Genomic DNA, 12,653 nt, shown 5'->3' on the forward strand with positions numbered 1-12,653 from the left:
CCCACCATGGCCGACGATAAACCCAACTGCAAAGTCATCCTCGCCAACAACATCGCCAAAGGCCTTCTCGACGAGGTGCGCGACGGCTTGGCCAAAATCGGACGCAAGCCCCTCCTCGTCGGATTCCTGTCCAGCGCTGATCCCGCTGCGCGAGTCTACGCAGAATGGACGGGCAAAACTTGTGTTGAAAAGTGAGCAAAATTATTCGTTTTAGCAGACACTTCGCCAGAGAAAAAAAAATCCCCATGCAACTCCCCAAAAAAAAGCGAGAGAGAGAGAAAAAGAGAAAAGATTCCCTCACTAACGCCTCACTCCCCCAACCACAGTGGCTTCTCCTTCCAACTCCGCGAAATCAACCGCGACAACCTCGAAGACGCCCTCCTTGACGCCAACGCCGACCCAGCAGTCGACGGCATAATAGTCTACTACCCCATCTTCGGCTCCCGCCAAGACCAATACCTCCAGCAAATCGTGTCCATCGACAAAGACGTTGAAGGCCTCTCCCACCGCTACATCTTCAACATGTACCAAAACATTCGCTTCCTCGACGAACCCTCCAACACCAAAAAATCCATCTTACCGTGCACCCCGCTGGCCGTGATCAAGATACTCGAGTATCTCAGGATTTACAATACGATTCTGCCGTATGGGAATCGGTTGCATGGACGCACGATTACTGTGATTAATCGCAGTGAGGTTGTGGGCAGGCCGCTTGCGGCACTGCTGGCGAATGATGGCGCGCAGGTGTATAGTGTTGATATTAATGATGTGCAGGAATTCACGCGCGGTGTGGGCTTGCGCAAGAGGCGGCATGAGGTTGTTGAGAAGCCAGGCTGGACGCTGAAGGATTGTCTTCCGCTCAGCGACGTCGTGATTAGCGGTGTGCCTGGTGACAAGTACAAGGTGCCGCTTGAGCTGATGCGCGACGGTGCTGCGTGCATTAATTTCTCGAGTGAGAGGAATTTCACACCGGAGGTTAAGGGGAAGGCTTCGATTTATGTTCCGGCGATTGGAAAGGTTACGATTGCTGTTCTGCTGAGGAACTTGTTGGTATGTATACTTCAGACCCTACCTTTACTTGAAATTGGTTGCTAATGATTGCCTAGCGTCTTGCTCAAAACAAGATCTATGCCGCTGCTCAAGGCGTAGAGGAAAAGTCCTCAGCAGAGCCAATCGTCGAATCGACAGCCTAGTCGGGCCATCTCTCTCATTCTCCTCTACTAAAAAATGTCCCGTTTGATACCCTTAGAAGGCAGATATGCCAACCAAAAAAGTTATTCCTCTTATGGTGTTTTCTGTGAACCACTCCAAAACTGACGCTGATGTTTCCGTGGTACGCATTCTAGTCGTCTTGTGGCTTAGCTGCTGTCAGAATAATAGAGGAAATGTCAGTACTGAGCCAATCACATGACGAGCTTAATAGGCGGCTTCAAAATAAAGTCTGACAACATTTCAGTACAAACTAGACAATACTGCAACAGAGCCAATCAAAGCCAATTAATTCGTATTTCCTTGTGCAGTTGCAGCTAGAATTAGAATAAAATAGAACATTCAGACCAAACCTCCCAAGCAAACAATACATCATAACTTGAAGAAGCCCACGACACCTTGGCTATGCAAAATCCCAAGATATCACAAAAGATACAAAGATATTAAAAACCATCGTCAAATTCTCCGAGCACCCCGTGATGGCAGTGATTAGGGCGCTTCCGGCGGCATAGGTACCGGCACGCTTTCAACCTTAATTTCGGTTGGTTGAGGCTCATACACGTCACTTTCGGCCTCTGGCACTGGTCTCCTCGGCACAGGCCTCTCCCTCTCTTCGTAGTACACATACTCCTCAGGGCGGCTGTTGTACCTATGTGGTGGTGGTCTTTCGTATTGGACTGGAACGTATCCATAAGGTTCTGGTTCGTAACGAGGTTGATGGGGCATGTATGGCCCACGTTGTCTGGGGTCGCCTCGCACGCGAATCACTTCATACTCGTGGATGGGATGACCGTACTCATCGACATAGACTGGTTGCGGCCCACGGGGCTCATCATATCGATATCGCGGTGGCGAGTATGCAGGACCGTGTGAATGCATGCGATCTTGCACTGATACGTAACCGCGTGGATGACGCCGTGCATGTGGATAATAACCGTCGTCTTGCCCGGGCTGGTCGATGCTGTGTTCCCTTGAGTAGTCTGGCTCATAGTCAGGTTCAGCGTTGGGTTGTGGCGTCTCTTGTTGATCGAGACGACGGCGTTGCTCCTCGTATCTCCTGCTCTGCGACCGACTCATGCTGGACCCGCGGCCATATGGATCATCGCGGGCGACACTCATGTAGCGTTGGTAGCGAGAGTGCCCACGATGTTCATAGGGGCGATCTCTGCGACGCTGAGGTCCAGGTCTTCTTGGGGGCGGACCACTCGGCCCAGACATGGGCATACGATGTCCGTTGGATTGATAGTCATCGAATCTAGAGCTGTTGGAAACGGTCGATGGTGCTCTAGGATGCGGTGGACCGAGTGGACGGATTGGTGCGCTAGCTTCAGCTGGCGCGGGAGCGTCTGGAGGCGGAGGCGTGTAACGAGATCCTCCCTCGTTTTCATGGATCGGTGCTGGGGGTTCGCCTTCTGGCTGCAGTGGTGGCGGAGGCTGGGGAGGCTCATTCTCTGCCAGGAATTTGTCTGCTGCAGATTGCCCTTGTAGTGGGCTGGCATCCTGTGGTGGACGCTCATTCATGTAGCGGTACTCAGGCCGATGGTCGTCTTCTTCGTAGTATCTGACTGGGCGTGGATAGGCACTGTACTCTCGGCTGCCATGACTTCCTTCACGCGGGTGTGCGTAGACAATATCTTCTGGTGGTCCGTAGTATCGCTCTTGCTCCCGGAATGCTGTTCGGCGACCAGTGTATTCGTCGTATGCAGGACCTGCATGGATAATCCTAGGACTAGGAGCATATTCTACGTACTCACGTGGGCGGTGATACCCGTCGTCCAGGTGATCTCTTGGCATCTAAACAATCGTCAGCTCTCGGTTAGATTTAGTAAAGTACCCCAGATGACCTACATAGTAGCGAGGTTCAGCATAATGGTGTTGTCTACGCTCTGCAGGCGAGCCCTCTCTGTAGAACCTTTTCATATTCGTAGAGCTCGGTGGGTCATTGGCTTCGCTTGAGAGAGCCGAGCGATGAGGGTCATACCCAGTGTCCGGTGGTTTTGCAGGCAACGAAGTGTTAGCTTCTGGGCCGGTCATGATCGAAGAAGCGGGAGGTCCTCCTGACTCGCCTGGGGCATGGATTGCACCAGTCGTCTTGTCCGTGTCTTTTGGGCCAGAAGAAGCAGGTGAGGCTAGCCCATGGCTATCAATCACATCAATCTTGGGAAGAGGCATGGGGAACAGGTTGGGAAAAACCGTCGCAATCATGAGCAGTTTCTCGTCATCCATACCTGGAGCATGAATCAAACCTGAGATGAAACGCTCACTAGGTAGTTCGATCATGTTTTCTTTCCAATCGAGCCTTGCACTTGGAACTCCGTGACCAGGAATGGGTTGCTGGTATGGCTGGTGCTGGTTCCGGAAATGTGTCATCAGGTTCAACACAGTATACGTAATCCTCTCTTCGGACTTGGAGTAGAAAGAACTTGTGGGATGGTGTGCAGAACCAATCTGGCAGGCTTTGCATGAGAGCCCTGGCGCATTTCTCAATGCTTTGGGGATCTCATGATTGGAAAGGGCATCGATAAAGTGATTCAGGTTTGGTTCGTGATTGAACTCTACATGAAACTTTGAGATGACGCGGTGTAGCAGCACGTACACGCGGAGGCTATTTGGCATGTCCTTGATACCAGAGGTACGCTTCCACATATCCTGCGTCATTTCGATAACGGTACTTACTTGCTTGTCAAACGAGCTAGTGCTCTGACCAGTATCTTCTGTACCGTTAAGAGCGGTCTCAGGCATTCCGTGGCCGGGTGGTGGCATATTGGGAGGAGGGTGAGGAGGGGGTGGTGCTATGGCATTGTTGATCATTGCTGGAGATGTTAAATAAGGATTTTGGGCAGCATGGGCAGCATATCCTGGGGGGCCCATTGCCTGGTGTGAGTAAACATCCACCGGAGTCGCATACGGCTGTGGATATTCCAATCCATTCATCGAACCAGGAGGCATCTGTGGCGGAGCAAATGGTCCTGCATATTGGTTTCCATAGTTGTAAGGCCCGGGACTTGCTTGCGGAAGGTGTGTTGGCATGTGTGGGGTCGCTGTCCCTGCGCGGGAGTATCCACCGTAGTAGCCACCATACCCACCTGTAGTTGCTGCAGGGTGATGGGTGAGGAGTGGATTCTTGACAGACATAGGGTCCGGATGGAAAGGTGGATCCTCGGGCCATTCGGCTTCTCTCCAAGCAACCACAACATTCCCGGAGCTAAAGGCGGCTGTATGCTTGGCTCCGTAGTGCTGAACAACGCCTTCAAAACCATAGTACTTGTTATTGTGTTCGCAACCACTGCCATAGCAAAGGAAGATGTCCTTGCGAAAGGGCTCTGTGAGAGGCTTGATTTTGTTGTCGTATACCCACTTCATGTTTTCTAGGACCAGTTTCGGCCGCGAATCTGCATTGTCAGTAGAAGACGGTACCTTTTGGGCCTGGTGAGGAGCATCGCTTTCCGCCTTCTCGGCGTAGAAGGTGCGCCGAACATGCGCCAGAAGGTCAGCTGCAAACTTTGGACTGTTTTCGTGAGTTACAGATTGGCCATGATCCCAAAGCCTATTGATGTATTCCTCAGCAATGGTATCAAGTCTATCACGGATAGGGCGTTGTGTTTCTTCCCAGTCCCGGTCCATGGCTTCCTTGGCCTCTTTAGAGTTTGCATCCAGATGGCGGCGGTCCAAAGATTTGGTGGGTAGAGAAGCAGCGCGGGACACGTGGTCAGCCTCTGCTTGTTGGGCCGCAGGGAGTTGGGCTATCAAGCGGGGTTGCAGCACACTCCATGCATAGTCGTTCATTGGCTGCGATATCTGGATAGCCGCCTTGAAGGAGTCCATGTGGCGCAAGATGTTTGGGGCAATTGGAGGATCCATTAGCTGACACCGACGCTCTATATCGGTCTTTCGGGTCGCTTTGGCTTCGTTTGCATCGTGAAGATTCCTCTGACCAGATGGGGTGAAGGCCTGTGGTGGAGCCGTGGGGGGTCGCGCCTGGGCGTGCTGGGATGATGGGGCTACCGCTGTTAGGTTGCGAACTGGAGGGGTGCTGTCAAGATGTCGAGACGGATTGCCATGTCTGGCAGCAAATGAGACAGCAGAACCATACTTACTCGCTGGAACCGGGGCGTGAATTATAGGAGACGGTGTTCGGTGTGGGGGCGATTTGGATAGATTGTTGTTGTGTGACGTGGCGGCATGTGAGGGAGCTGCAGAGACAACGCGCTTCGGCCCTGTTGTGTGTTCTTCCATGGCCTGGTGCCTCGCCTCCCAGCGCTCCCAATTTTCGGCGACTTTGATGCGCTCTTTGCCTCTGGCGCCAAGGCCTTTGGACCACTCTTCGGCAGCCGCAGGGCCACGGCTGAGGGCGTCGTTGAGCTCGAGGGTGATTTCGTCGACGTGCTTCTTGTAGTAGTACTTTGCGATCTCGACGTGGGCTGGCGTGGTCGCAGACTGCAGCATGTAAGCGGGCACGTAGTGCTGGTCGTTTGTGAGGAGGGCGAAGGGCAGGGCAGGGCGTAGAGCAGAGGCTGCCGAAAAGAGAAGGCTCGCGTCCTGGGAAGTCAGTGGCGACTCTTGTGAGCGGCGGGAGCTACTCTATACTCACTGTCTGGCACTGCTCGACTAGACAGGGTCCGCAGGCCCTGATGGCAAAGGGCCAGATGACGCGCACACCAGCAGGACCAGGGCCCTTTTGCCAGATGCGCTCGCCTGGAGAGTGAGCATCAAGCTTGTTACAAAACTGGCACCTCTTGGACCAGGCCAGCTGCCACATCTGCAGCTCCGTAAAGCCCGGGAGAGGCTTTGGGGGCTTTGTACATAGTGCATTGCGGGCAGAGGCCCACAACGATTCAGACTTTAGGAGATGCAGACGGCCAGCGCCCGACTTTGAAGTCGAGGCGCTGCGCACGTCTGTGAGATAGCAATGAAAAGATCGATTGACCTGGATCAATCGACCGAGATCTGCGAGCGAACAAAAGGAGAAGATGTACTGCCACAGCTGTGGTGGCAAGCCTGCGCAGCCGGGCAGAGAGCCGGACAGCAGCAGCGAAGGGGATGAGGCGCGGCGATTGCGCTTGCGGGCATGGGCATGGGCTTGGGCATGGTGGTGGTGAAGGTGGTGGTGAGCGGGAGCATTCTCCTCGTCGACATCATCATCTGCCTTGCGCTTTCCCAGCGGCGGCGGCAGGACATCGCCATCGGCCTGGGGGTTGGCCGGGGGCGGGTTTGGGATTGCGTCGGAGGAGTAGAAGTCGACCGACGACCCTACGCTCGACTCGCGGTCCTCCATGGTGTGCTACAGCCGTCGACGTGCATGCCAACCTAGACGAGCGCCATGGTGGATGGGGGGGTGATGGGGGTTGTTGGGGCAGGCTAGAGACATAAAGGCACGCAGCAGGCGGGAACAGCAGCGCGCAGCGCGCGTGGAGCAGCGTGGTTGGGAAAAAGCGGTGCGGCGGGTGTGTTGTCGGGGGCTAGGTGGAGGGTTGTCGTGGCAGAGTGGAGGTGAATGGGCCGGCTAGAACGCAGCTAAGCAGGCGAAAGTGGCTGTCGAGGGCGCGAGGCTGCCGTTGCCGCCTGCACGCAATTGCCAGCAACGTTCCCCGGCTGGCCCATTGTGACTGCACAGACACCAAGTGAGAACGCCTCAGCCTGCCAAGCCATATGACATAGCAACACACGGCCCTGGCACCCAAGCCCAATGGACCATACGCTTGCGGGATACATACGCGTACAGACTCTGAGCTGTCCACCACCATTGTGCTACTAGCTGCCGCTGCGCTCCTTGTGCTTCTTCTGCTTCTTCTTTTCCTCTTTTCCTCTTCTTCTTCCTCCTCCTCCACCTCCTCCACAAGCTCAGCCCACCCCTCTTTTCCCCTCCTCTCTCTTCCCCCCCTCTCCCCTTCCCCTCCCCCCTCCACACTCCGCCCATCATGGCCACGCTCAACACCTCCAGCAACGGCCCAAACATCACAAAGAGCTACCAGAATGTCGTCAATTCCCCTGCTCCAACCGGCCCCCAGGCCAGCTCGCCCACATATGGTCAATGGGCTGTCTTCACAGTAGCTGCCCCGCTCGTCAGCGCCTTCCAGCACGACAGCGGAAAAGAGAGTGTCCTCAAGGTCCAAAGTACTGGAGGTATGTGCCGTGGTCTGAATTCCTCAATTGCTCCCTCCTATGTCCGCAGCCCGGGTGCCCAAGATTGGCAGCTGCCTGACCGCTGCTGAGCCGTCAGCCCAAGCTCGGATAATCGGCGCCTCATCCAGCACCACCCGTGCCAGGAACCCGCTGTCACCAAAAGCTCAATTGCTAATTTTCTTTGCAGAGGGTGAACTGACCGATCTGGTCGATGAGTTCTCAGAGGGCCGCATCCAATTTGCCTTTGTCAAGGTCAAGGACCCAAATTCGTCACTGCCTAAGAATGTCCTGATAGCTTGGGTAAGTTGGGCGCCGAGACTGCGGGAAACACATTACTAACGCACACGCAGTGCGGTCAAGGCGTCCCGGAGCGGACAAAGGGCTACTTTGGCAGCCACCTTACGGTTGTCTCAAAGCTTTTGCATGTATGCCTGACCATCCCCGAGCTTTTACCGCTAGACGTCTAATTATTCTAGGGATACCACGTCCAAGTCACTGCTCGCTCTGAGGACGACCTCAGCCCAGAGAAGATTGTCCAAAAGGTTGCAGACGCATCCGGCGCAAAGTACTCTGGAGGCGGCGCCATCCCTTCGTCTCGCCCCCCACCTCCCGTTGCGAAGAAGCCTGTATTCACACCCACATCGATAGGAGGCGCAGGCTCCGGCTTCAACCCGCTGGGACGCTCGCGCGCGCCCGCTCCCAAGGCTGATGAAGACCGTGATGGCTGGGGCGCCGATGCCCCGCCCGTCTCCAGGTCGCAATTAGAGAAGGTGGGCACTGCCTACACGCCCACCAAGGTCAACATGGCCGAGCTTACCGCGAGGAAAGACGAGTCTTCGTCAAACGACCGCCCCGAGGTTGTCAAGGGTGCTTACCAGCCAGTTGGAAAGGTTGATATTGCCGCTATCCGAGCTCAAGCAAGGGATGCCAAAGACGACCGACCGACTGTAGTCAAGGGCGCGTACGAGCCCGTCGGCAAGGTTGACATCGCAGCCATTCGTGCAAAGGCCCAAGCTGCTCCCCCATCTCCTGGACCTCCCAAGGAAGAGGAAGATGAGACGCCAAAGTCACTTGCGGAAAGGTCCGCAGCCTTCAAGTCGCAGCCCGAACGCCTTACCAGCATGCCCAAACCAAAGGTTGCCAACAAGTTCGCCGGCGCCAGCGCTTTCACAGGCACAAAGGCTCCTACACCTGGAGGTTTCGGTGCAAAGCCCGCAGTCCCTGCGCCCCTTGTCGGCGCAGCGAGCAAGACATTTGCTGATGAGGGAGGAAAGACGCCTGCACAAATTTGGGCTGAGAAAAAGGCAGCCCGCGGCGAATCCATTTCAGCACCTGCTCCCGACGCTGCAAATCGCCCTAACCCCCTTCAAAGCCAGCCAAGTGGAGGTGGTGGCTGGCAAAGTGGTTACTCCGGCAAATCATGGGCGCCTGTACAGACCACCCGAACAGGCCCATCGGGTGCTGCCAACCTCGATGAGCAGCAGACGGGAGGTTCGCCACCACCACAGCAAGCAGAAGAACCAACTTCTCCTTCTGGAGGTGTAAACTCCCTCAAGGACCGCTTCTCTGGCGCTGCCCCAATGGGAGCCCCAAGTTCTCGTCCTGTGCCTGAGCCCGTGGCGGCTGATAGCCCACCACCTCTTGACAATTCGAGCAAACCCAACGCAGGCATAAGGGGTGGTGTTTCTCTGCCCGGCCTTCCCAGCCGCCCTAAGCAGCCAGAATCAGAGCCAGAAGAGGAAAAGGAGGAGGTTCCCGCAACTCAACACCAGCGTCTGCCCTCCCCGCCTCGGCGGCCCCGCAGCCCATCTCCCGAGCCTTCTGGTTCACCTGTGCGCATCGCCATGCCCGTTGCACGCGGAAGAGAGCCAGAAGAACTCTCTCCTGCAGAGGAAAAGGCACCAGCTATGCCTACTCGTTCGTTGGATCAAGCAGCCCGGCAAGCCCGTGACGTCTCACCCGAGCCCAAGGTTGAGGCCAAGGATCCCGCTCGTGGTGCCGGTGCTGCTGTTGCCGCTGCCACGTTTGGCGCTGCTGCAGTAGGTGGTGCTGCCATTGGCGCCGCTGCTGTTGCTGCTGGACACGATGACGATGAGCCGGCGGCCGCAGGTGGTTCTGGAAAGCGTGCAGTCATCCTGTACGACTATGAAAAGGCCGAAGATAACGAGGTGGAGCTACGTGATGGCGAATATGTCACCGAAATCGACATGGTAGACGAGGATTGGTGGATGGGTACCAACTCGCAAGGCGAGCGCGGTCTGTTCCCTGCCAACTACGTCGAGCTGGTTGAGGATGGTGTTGCTGGTACTGCGGCCGCACCGCCACCACCCACGCATCCCTCTGCAGTGCAGGAGCCAGAGCCTGTTGCGGCACCACAAGCTGCTGGTGGCTCAGGTCCTACCGCGACTGCTCTTTACGACTATGAGGCCGCAGAGGACAACGAACTGAGCTTCCCTGAAGGAGCTACCATTACCGGTCTGGTAAGTGATATCAGTTCTACTATTCCTACTATTCGAATATATGCTGACATGTGACGTTAGGAATTCCCCGACGAGGACTGGTGGCTCGGCAGTTTCAACGGCCAATCGGGTCTTTTCCCTGCCAATTACGTCGAGCTTAACGAGTAAGGATGCGTAGAAAACAGAAACTAGCCTCCATGTATCATTTCCATTCGCCCATGCAGGCCTATGGTTTGCTTCATGTCGATGAGCTTGATCATAAAAGCATGGGTTTTTTAGCCAGAAATAAGACCATCGATTTCGATTGCATTCCTAATTCACCTGGCTGGATACCGTGGTTCGTGAAACAATGCGCGGTAATTTTCCTCCTACACATGCGATGAGATTTCGAAAGCTGCGGCCACAATACTGATGTGTATATGATCACACTGGTACCCATGGTCGTGATTAGTGCATAGCCATATTGCGTATATTTAGGCCAATTACCAACGCCCTAATGTGTCAGATTGGTCTCGTCCACTAACCCAAACTCCACCCATCTTTGACATGATATTTGCGGTAACCACATACACAGGATTCATGGTTGGTTAGCGTGAGAATTGTTGACCATGGGCAGCTGGTCACTTGCCTCGTTCCCCCCAAAGCGTCATCCCACTAGTTCTTTGCATGATGTTTTCAGAGACATTGAAATTGGATTGCATCCCCATGTTCTTTCTCTACAACTGACCATAGCACAGATCCAACAGCAAGACGTATACAGCACACTTCCAGTCTGACATCACCTTCAAAACAAAACCCGACCTCGTCAGAGAAAGATGTTCAAGCTTGGAAACTTTGTCGGGGTCGCCACTGCTGGCGTTATAATCAGCTTGTCTGTCTTTGCCGTTTTGATGATGGTGGATCTTCTGAGACTCAACTTCTCATGTGATTATAAGACAAAATATCGCGAAGCATCTGCGGAGGTGACCAAGCTTCGATCTCGTCTTTCAGAAGTGGAGGGCGAACTCTCCGCCGCCGAAACTCAACTGCTCGAAGCCTCATGTATGGGCGACGAAACACGCAAGGCCCTCGAGGCAGCTCAAAAGGGACAGCAGGACACGGTCGAAAAGCTTGCCAGAGAGCGAGTCACATACAGCAACGCCCGCAAGGAGCTGGGCACCCTGCGCAATACGCTTAACTCGACGCTCGCCGAACTTGCCAGCACGCACAAGACAATCGAATCGCAGGCCACTGGCCTCACAACCCTCCAAGTCGAATTGCACCGCCTGCAAACCTGCCTCGACACCTCCGAAGAACAGCGCAAGCAAGAAGCCCTCATGCACCAAGCCTGGGTCCGCCACTCCCTCTCCACCAGCTCCGCCACCATGGCCAAGATGCGCAATCTCCAGGACCAAGTCACCTCGATGCGCGAGCGCTGCGAAGTCTGGTACAGCATGTACAGATCCACGCACGCCCCCATGGAGGGTCAAATCGCAGACATGTCATCCGCTATGAACCAAGCCCACGCCAAGACCCGTGAGCTCAACTCGCTCAACGAGGACCTGAAGCGCGAGGTTACAAAGCTTCAAGCTAAGCTTATGAGCATGGAAGATGATAATGCATTGCTAAGGGATGAGAAGTGGTGGCTTGAGGGCGAGTTTCAGAAGCTGAATATTGAACTTGCGGAGTGCAAGGAGAGTAATCGTAAACTGGTGGTTAAGTGGTGGAAGGCGAGTACTATGAGGGATGATTGTGTTGAGAAGGAGGAGAAGGATAAGGAGACTGAGGAGGCTATTATGGCTATGGTTGATTCGAGGTTGGATACTACGGTTGAGATGGAGTGGGATTTGGGGACTGTGGTGGGGGATCAGGGGCAGCAGGCGGAGGTCGAGAGTGATGATGACGACTATGAGGAGTATGATGATATGGAGAGTTCAGAGGGTGATGAGAAGTCTGACGACGATGAGGACAAGGTGGAGAGTCTAGATGGCAGTGAGAAGTCCGAGGCGCCCAGTCCTACCCCTGTGGTGCAGCTTTACTGGGAGACAAACATACATGGCGATGGCGACGAGAACGAGAACGATGAGGATGAGTACGAGTACGAGTATGTGGATAGCACTGTTTGTTAGGTTTGCGCAGATGATACCGGTGGTGATGTGAGTCTGAGGCTGATGATTGAGGTTTGAAGGGAGTTGAGAAGATGGGTTTTGCGTAGGATTATGGATTTTGTGGAGATTAATTGTATGCCCTCTTTTGCGTCTCAAATGATGGCACAGGTGTTTCTTGTAGGACTTAGATGTCTGTCTGGATTTCTTTGGGGTTCTTTTTGATCATTGCGTTTGTTGGTAGATGTGAGATGAGTTTATTACTGATGCTTGTGCGTTCAAAGTAAGGTAGTCATTGTAATTGATTTTTCTCCTAGACAGCTGCTTACCGGCTCAATTTGCGCTGTTATCACGAGATAAACAGTTCGTTTTCGTTTTAATTTCTCATAAGATGACTTCAGGTCCGATGTAACAAGGATTAACTTGTCTTTTATCGGCATGGCATGTCAGATCCTCAGTGATGTGACAGGCGGTGGGAAACGGCATGGAACTTGGGTAACAATGTGTCAAAAGCAGATTCGTATTCGTTTGGGGGAGATCTATGTGGGGTTTCTCTCACGTGCCCACGTCATTTTATTATGACAGACAACAAGTTGAGTATGCTGATGATTAAGATGATGCAGTTGTGACGAAGATATCGGCAGGTTGCAGTGGTTCACGATAGCGACACGTTCGAAGAGCAAATTGGGCAGTGTACGTAGTTTCCACCGCAGGAATTTTCTATTCGTCTTTATGATACATCCGTGAAAGTATGAAAGTCTTAGGCTTTTGATTCAAC

General features: G+C 54.1%; 4 protein-coding genes across 4 annotated transcripts; 3 read left to right on the forward strand and 1 right to left on the reverse strand.

Moving 5' to 3' along the window:
- Window position 1: 1 nt before the first annotated feature.
- COCSADRAFT_37752 (uncharacterized protein) lies at window positions 2-1,262 on the forward strand. The gene is made up of 3 exons (XM_007702790.1): window positions 2-191; window positions 327-1,050; window positions 1,107-1,262. The coding sequence occupies exons 1-3, from the start codon at window positions 7-9 to the stop codon at window positions 1,191-1,193; spliced, it is 996 nt and encodes a 331-aa protein (XP_007700980.1). The 5' UTR covers window positions 2-6; the 3' UTR covers window positions 1,194-1,262.
- A 181-nt stretch (window positions 1,263-1,443) lies between these two features.
- On the reverse strand, window positions 1,444-6,594 carry COCSADRAFT_182190 (uncharacterized protein). The gene is made up of 3 exons (XM_007702989.1): window positions 5,801-6,594; window positions 3,058-5,748; window positions 1,444-3,003 (listed from the first exon to the last, which is right to left on the reverse strand). Exons 1-3 carry the CDS (start codon window positions 6,482-6,484, stop codon window positions 1,699-1,701), a joined length of 4,680 nt encoding a protein of 1,559 aa, XP_007701179.1. The 5' UTR covers window positions 6,485-6,594; the 3' UTR covers window positions 1,444-1,698.
- A 245-nt stretch (window positions 6,595-6,839) lies between these two features.
- Window positions 6,840-10,325, forward strand: COCSADRAFT_37754 (uncharacterized protein). The gene is made up of 5 exons (XM_007702791.1): window positions 6,840-7,332; window positions 7,520-7,632; window positions 7,683-7,757; window positions 7,809-9,812; window positions 9,873-10,325. The coding sequence occupies exons 1-5, from the start codon at window positions 7,128-7,130 to the stop codon at window positions 9,957-9,959; spliced, it is 2,484 nt and encodes an 827-aa protein (XP_007700981.1). The 5' UTR covers window positions 6,840-7,127; the 3' UTR covers window positions 9,960-10,325.
- Window positions 10,326-10,399: 74 nt separating this feature from the next.
- COCSADRAFT_172277 (uncharacterized protein) lies at window positions 10,400-12,125 on the forward strand (the record flags this gene model as incomplete). Its single annotated transcript, XM_007702990.1, has 3 exons — window positions 10,400-10,543; window positions 10,790-11,890; window positions 12,120-12,125. 3 exons carry the CDS (start codon window positions 10,400-10,402, stop codon window positions 12,123-12,125), a joined length of 1,251 nt encoding a protein of 416 aa, XP_007701180.1.
- Window positions 12,126-12,653: the final 528 nt, after the last annotated feature.

This window comes from Bipolaris sorokiniana (genome assembly GCF_000338995.1).
Source record: "Bipolaris sorokiniana ND90Pr unplaced genomic scaffold COCSAscaffold_9, whole genome shotgun sequence".
In the NCBI taxonomy this organism is placed as follows: Eukaryota; Fungi; Ascomycota; class Dothideomycetes; order Pleosporales; family Pleosporaceae; genus Bipolaris; species Bipolaris sorokiniana.

Bases quoted from the DNA above. Each gene is read 5' to 3' on its own strand.
- COCSADRAFT_37752 (XM_007702790.1), top strand. From the start codon at position 7: ATGGCCGACGATAAACCCAACTGCAAAGTCATCCTCGCCAACAACATC. The intron at 192-326 runs GTGAGCAAAATT...CCCCAACCACAG, and splicing joins GGCAAAACTTGTGTTGAAAA to TGGCTTCTCCTTCCAACTCC. The intron at 1,051-1,106 runs GTATGTATACTT...ATGATTGCCTAG, and splicing joins TTCTGCTGAGGAACTTGTTG to CGTCTTGCTCAAAACAAGAT.
- COCSADRAFT_182190 (XM_007702989.1), bottom strand. From the start codon at position 6,484: ATGGAGGACCGCGAGTCGAGCGTAGGGTCGTCGGTCGACTTCTACTCC. The intron at 5,749-5,800 runs GTGAGTATAGAG...CTGACTTCCCAG, and splicing joins TAGTCGAGCAGTGCCAGACA to GACGCGAGCCTTCTCTTTTC. The intron at 3,004-3,057 runs GTAGGTCATCTG...ACGATTGTTTAG, and splicing joins ATGCTGAACCTCGCTACTAT to ATGCCAAGAGATCACCTGGA.
- COCSADRAFT_37754 (XM_007702791.1), top strand. From the start codon at position 7,128: ATGGCCACGCTCAACACCTCCAGCAACGGCCCAAACATCACAAAGAGC. The intron at 7,633-7,682 runs GTAAGTTGGGCG...ACGCACACGCAG, and splicing joins AGAATGTCCTGATAGCTTGG to TGCGGTCAAGGCGTCCCGGA. The intron at 9,813-9,872 runs GTAAGTGATATC...ATGTGACGTTAG, and splicing joins GAGCTACCATTACCGGTCTG to GAATTCCCCGACGAGGACTG.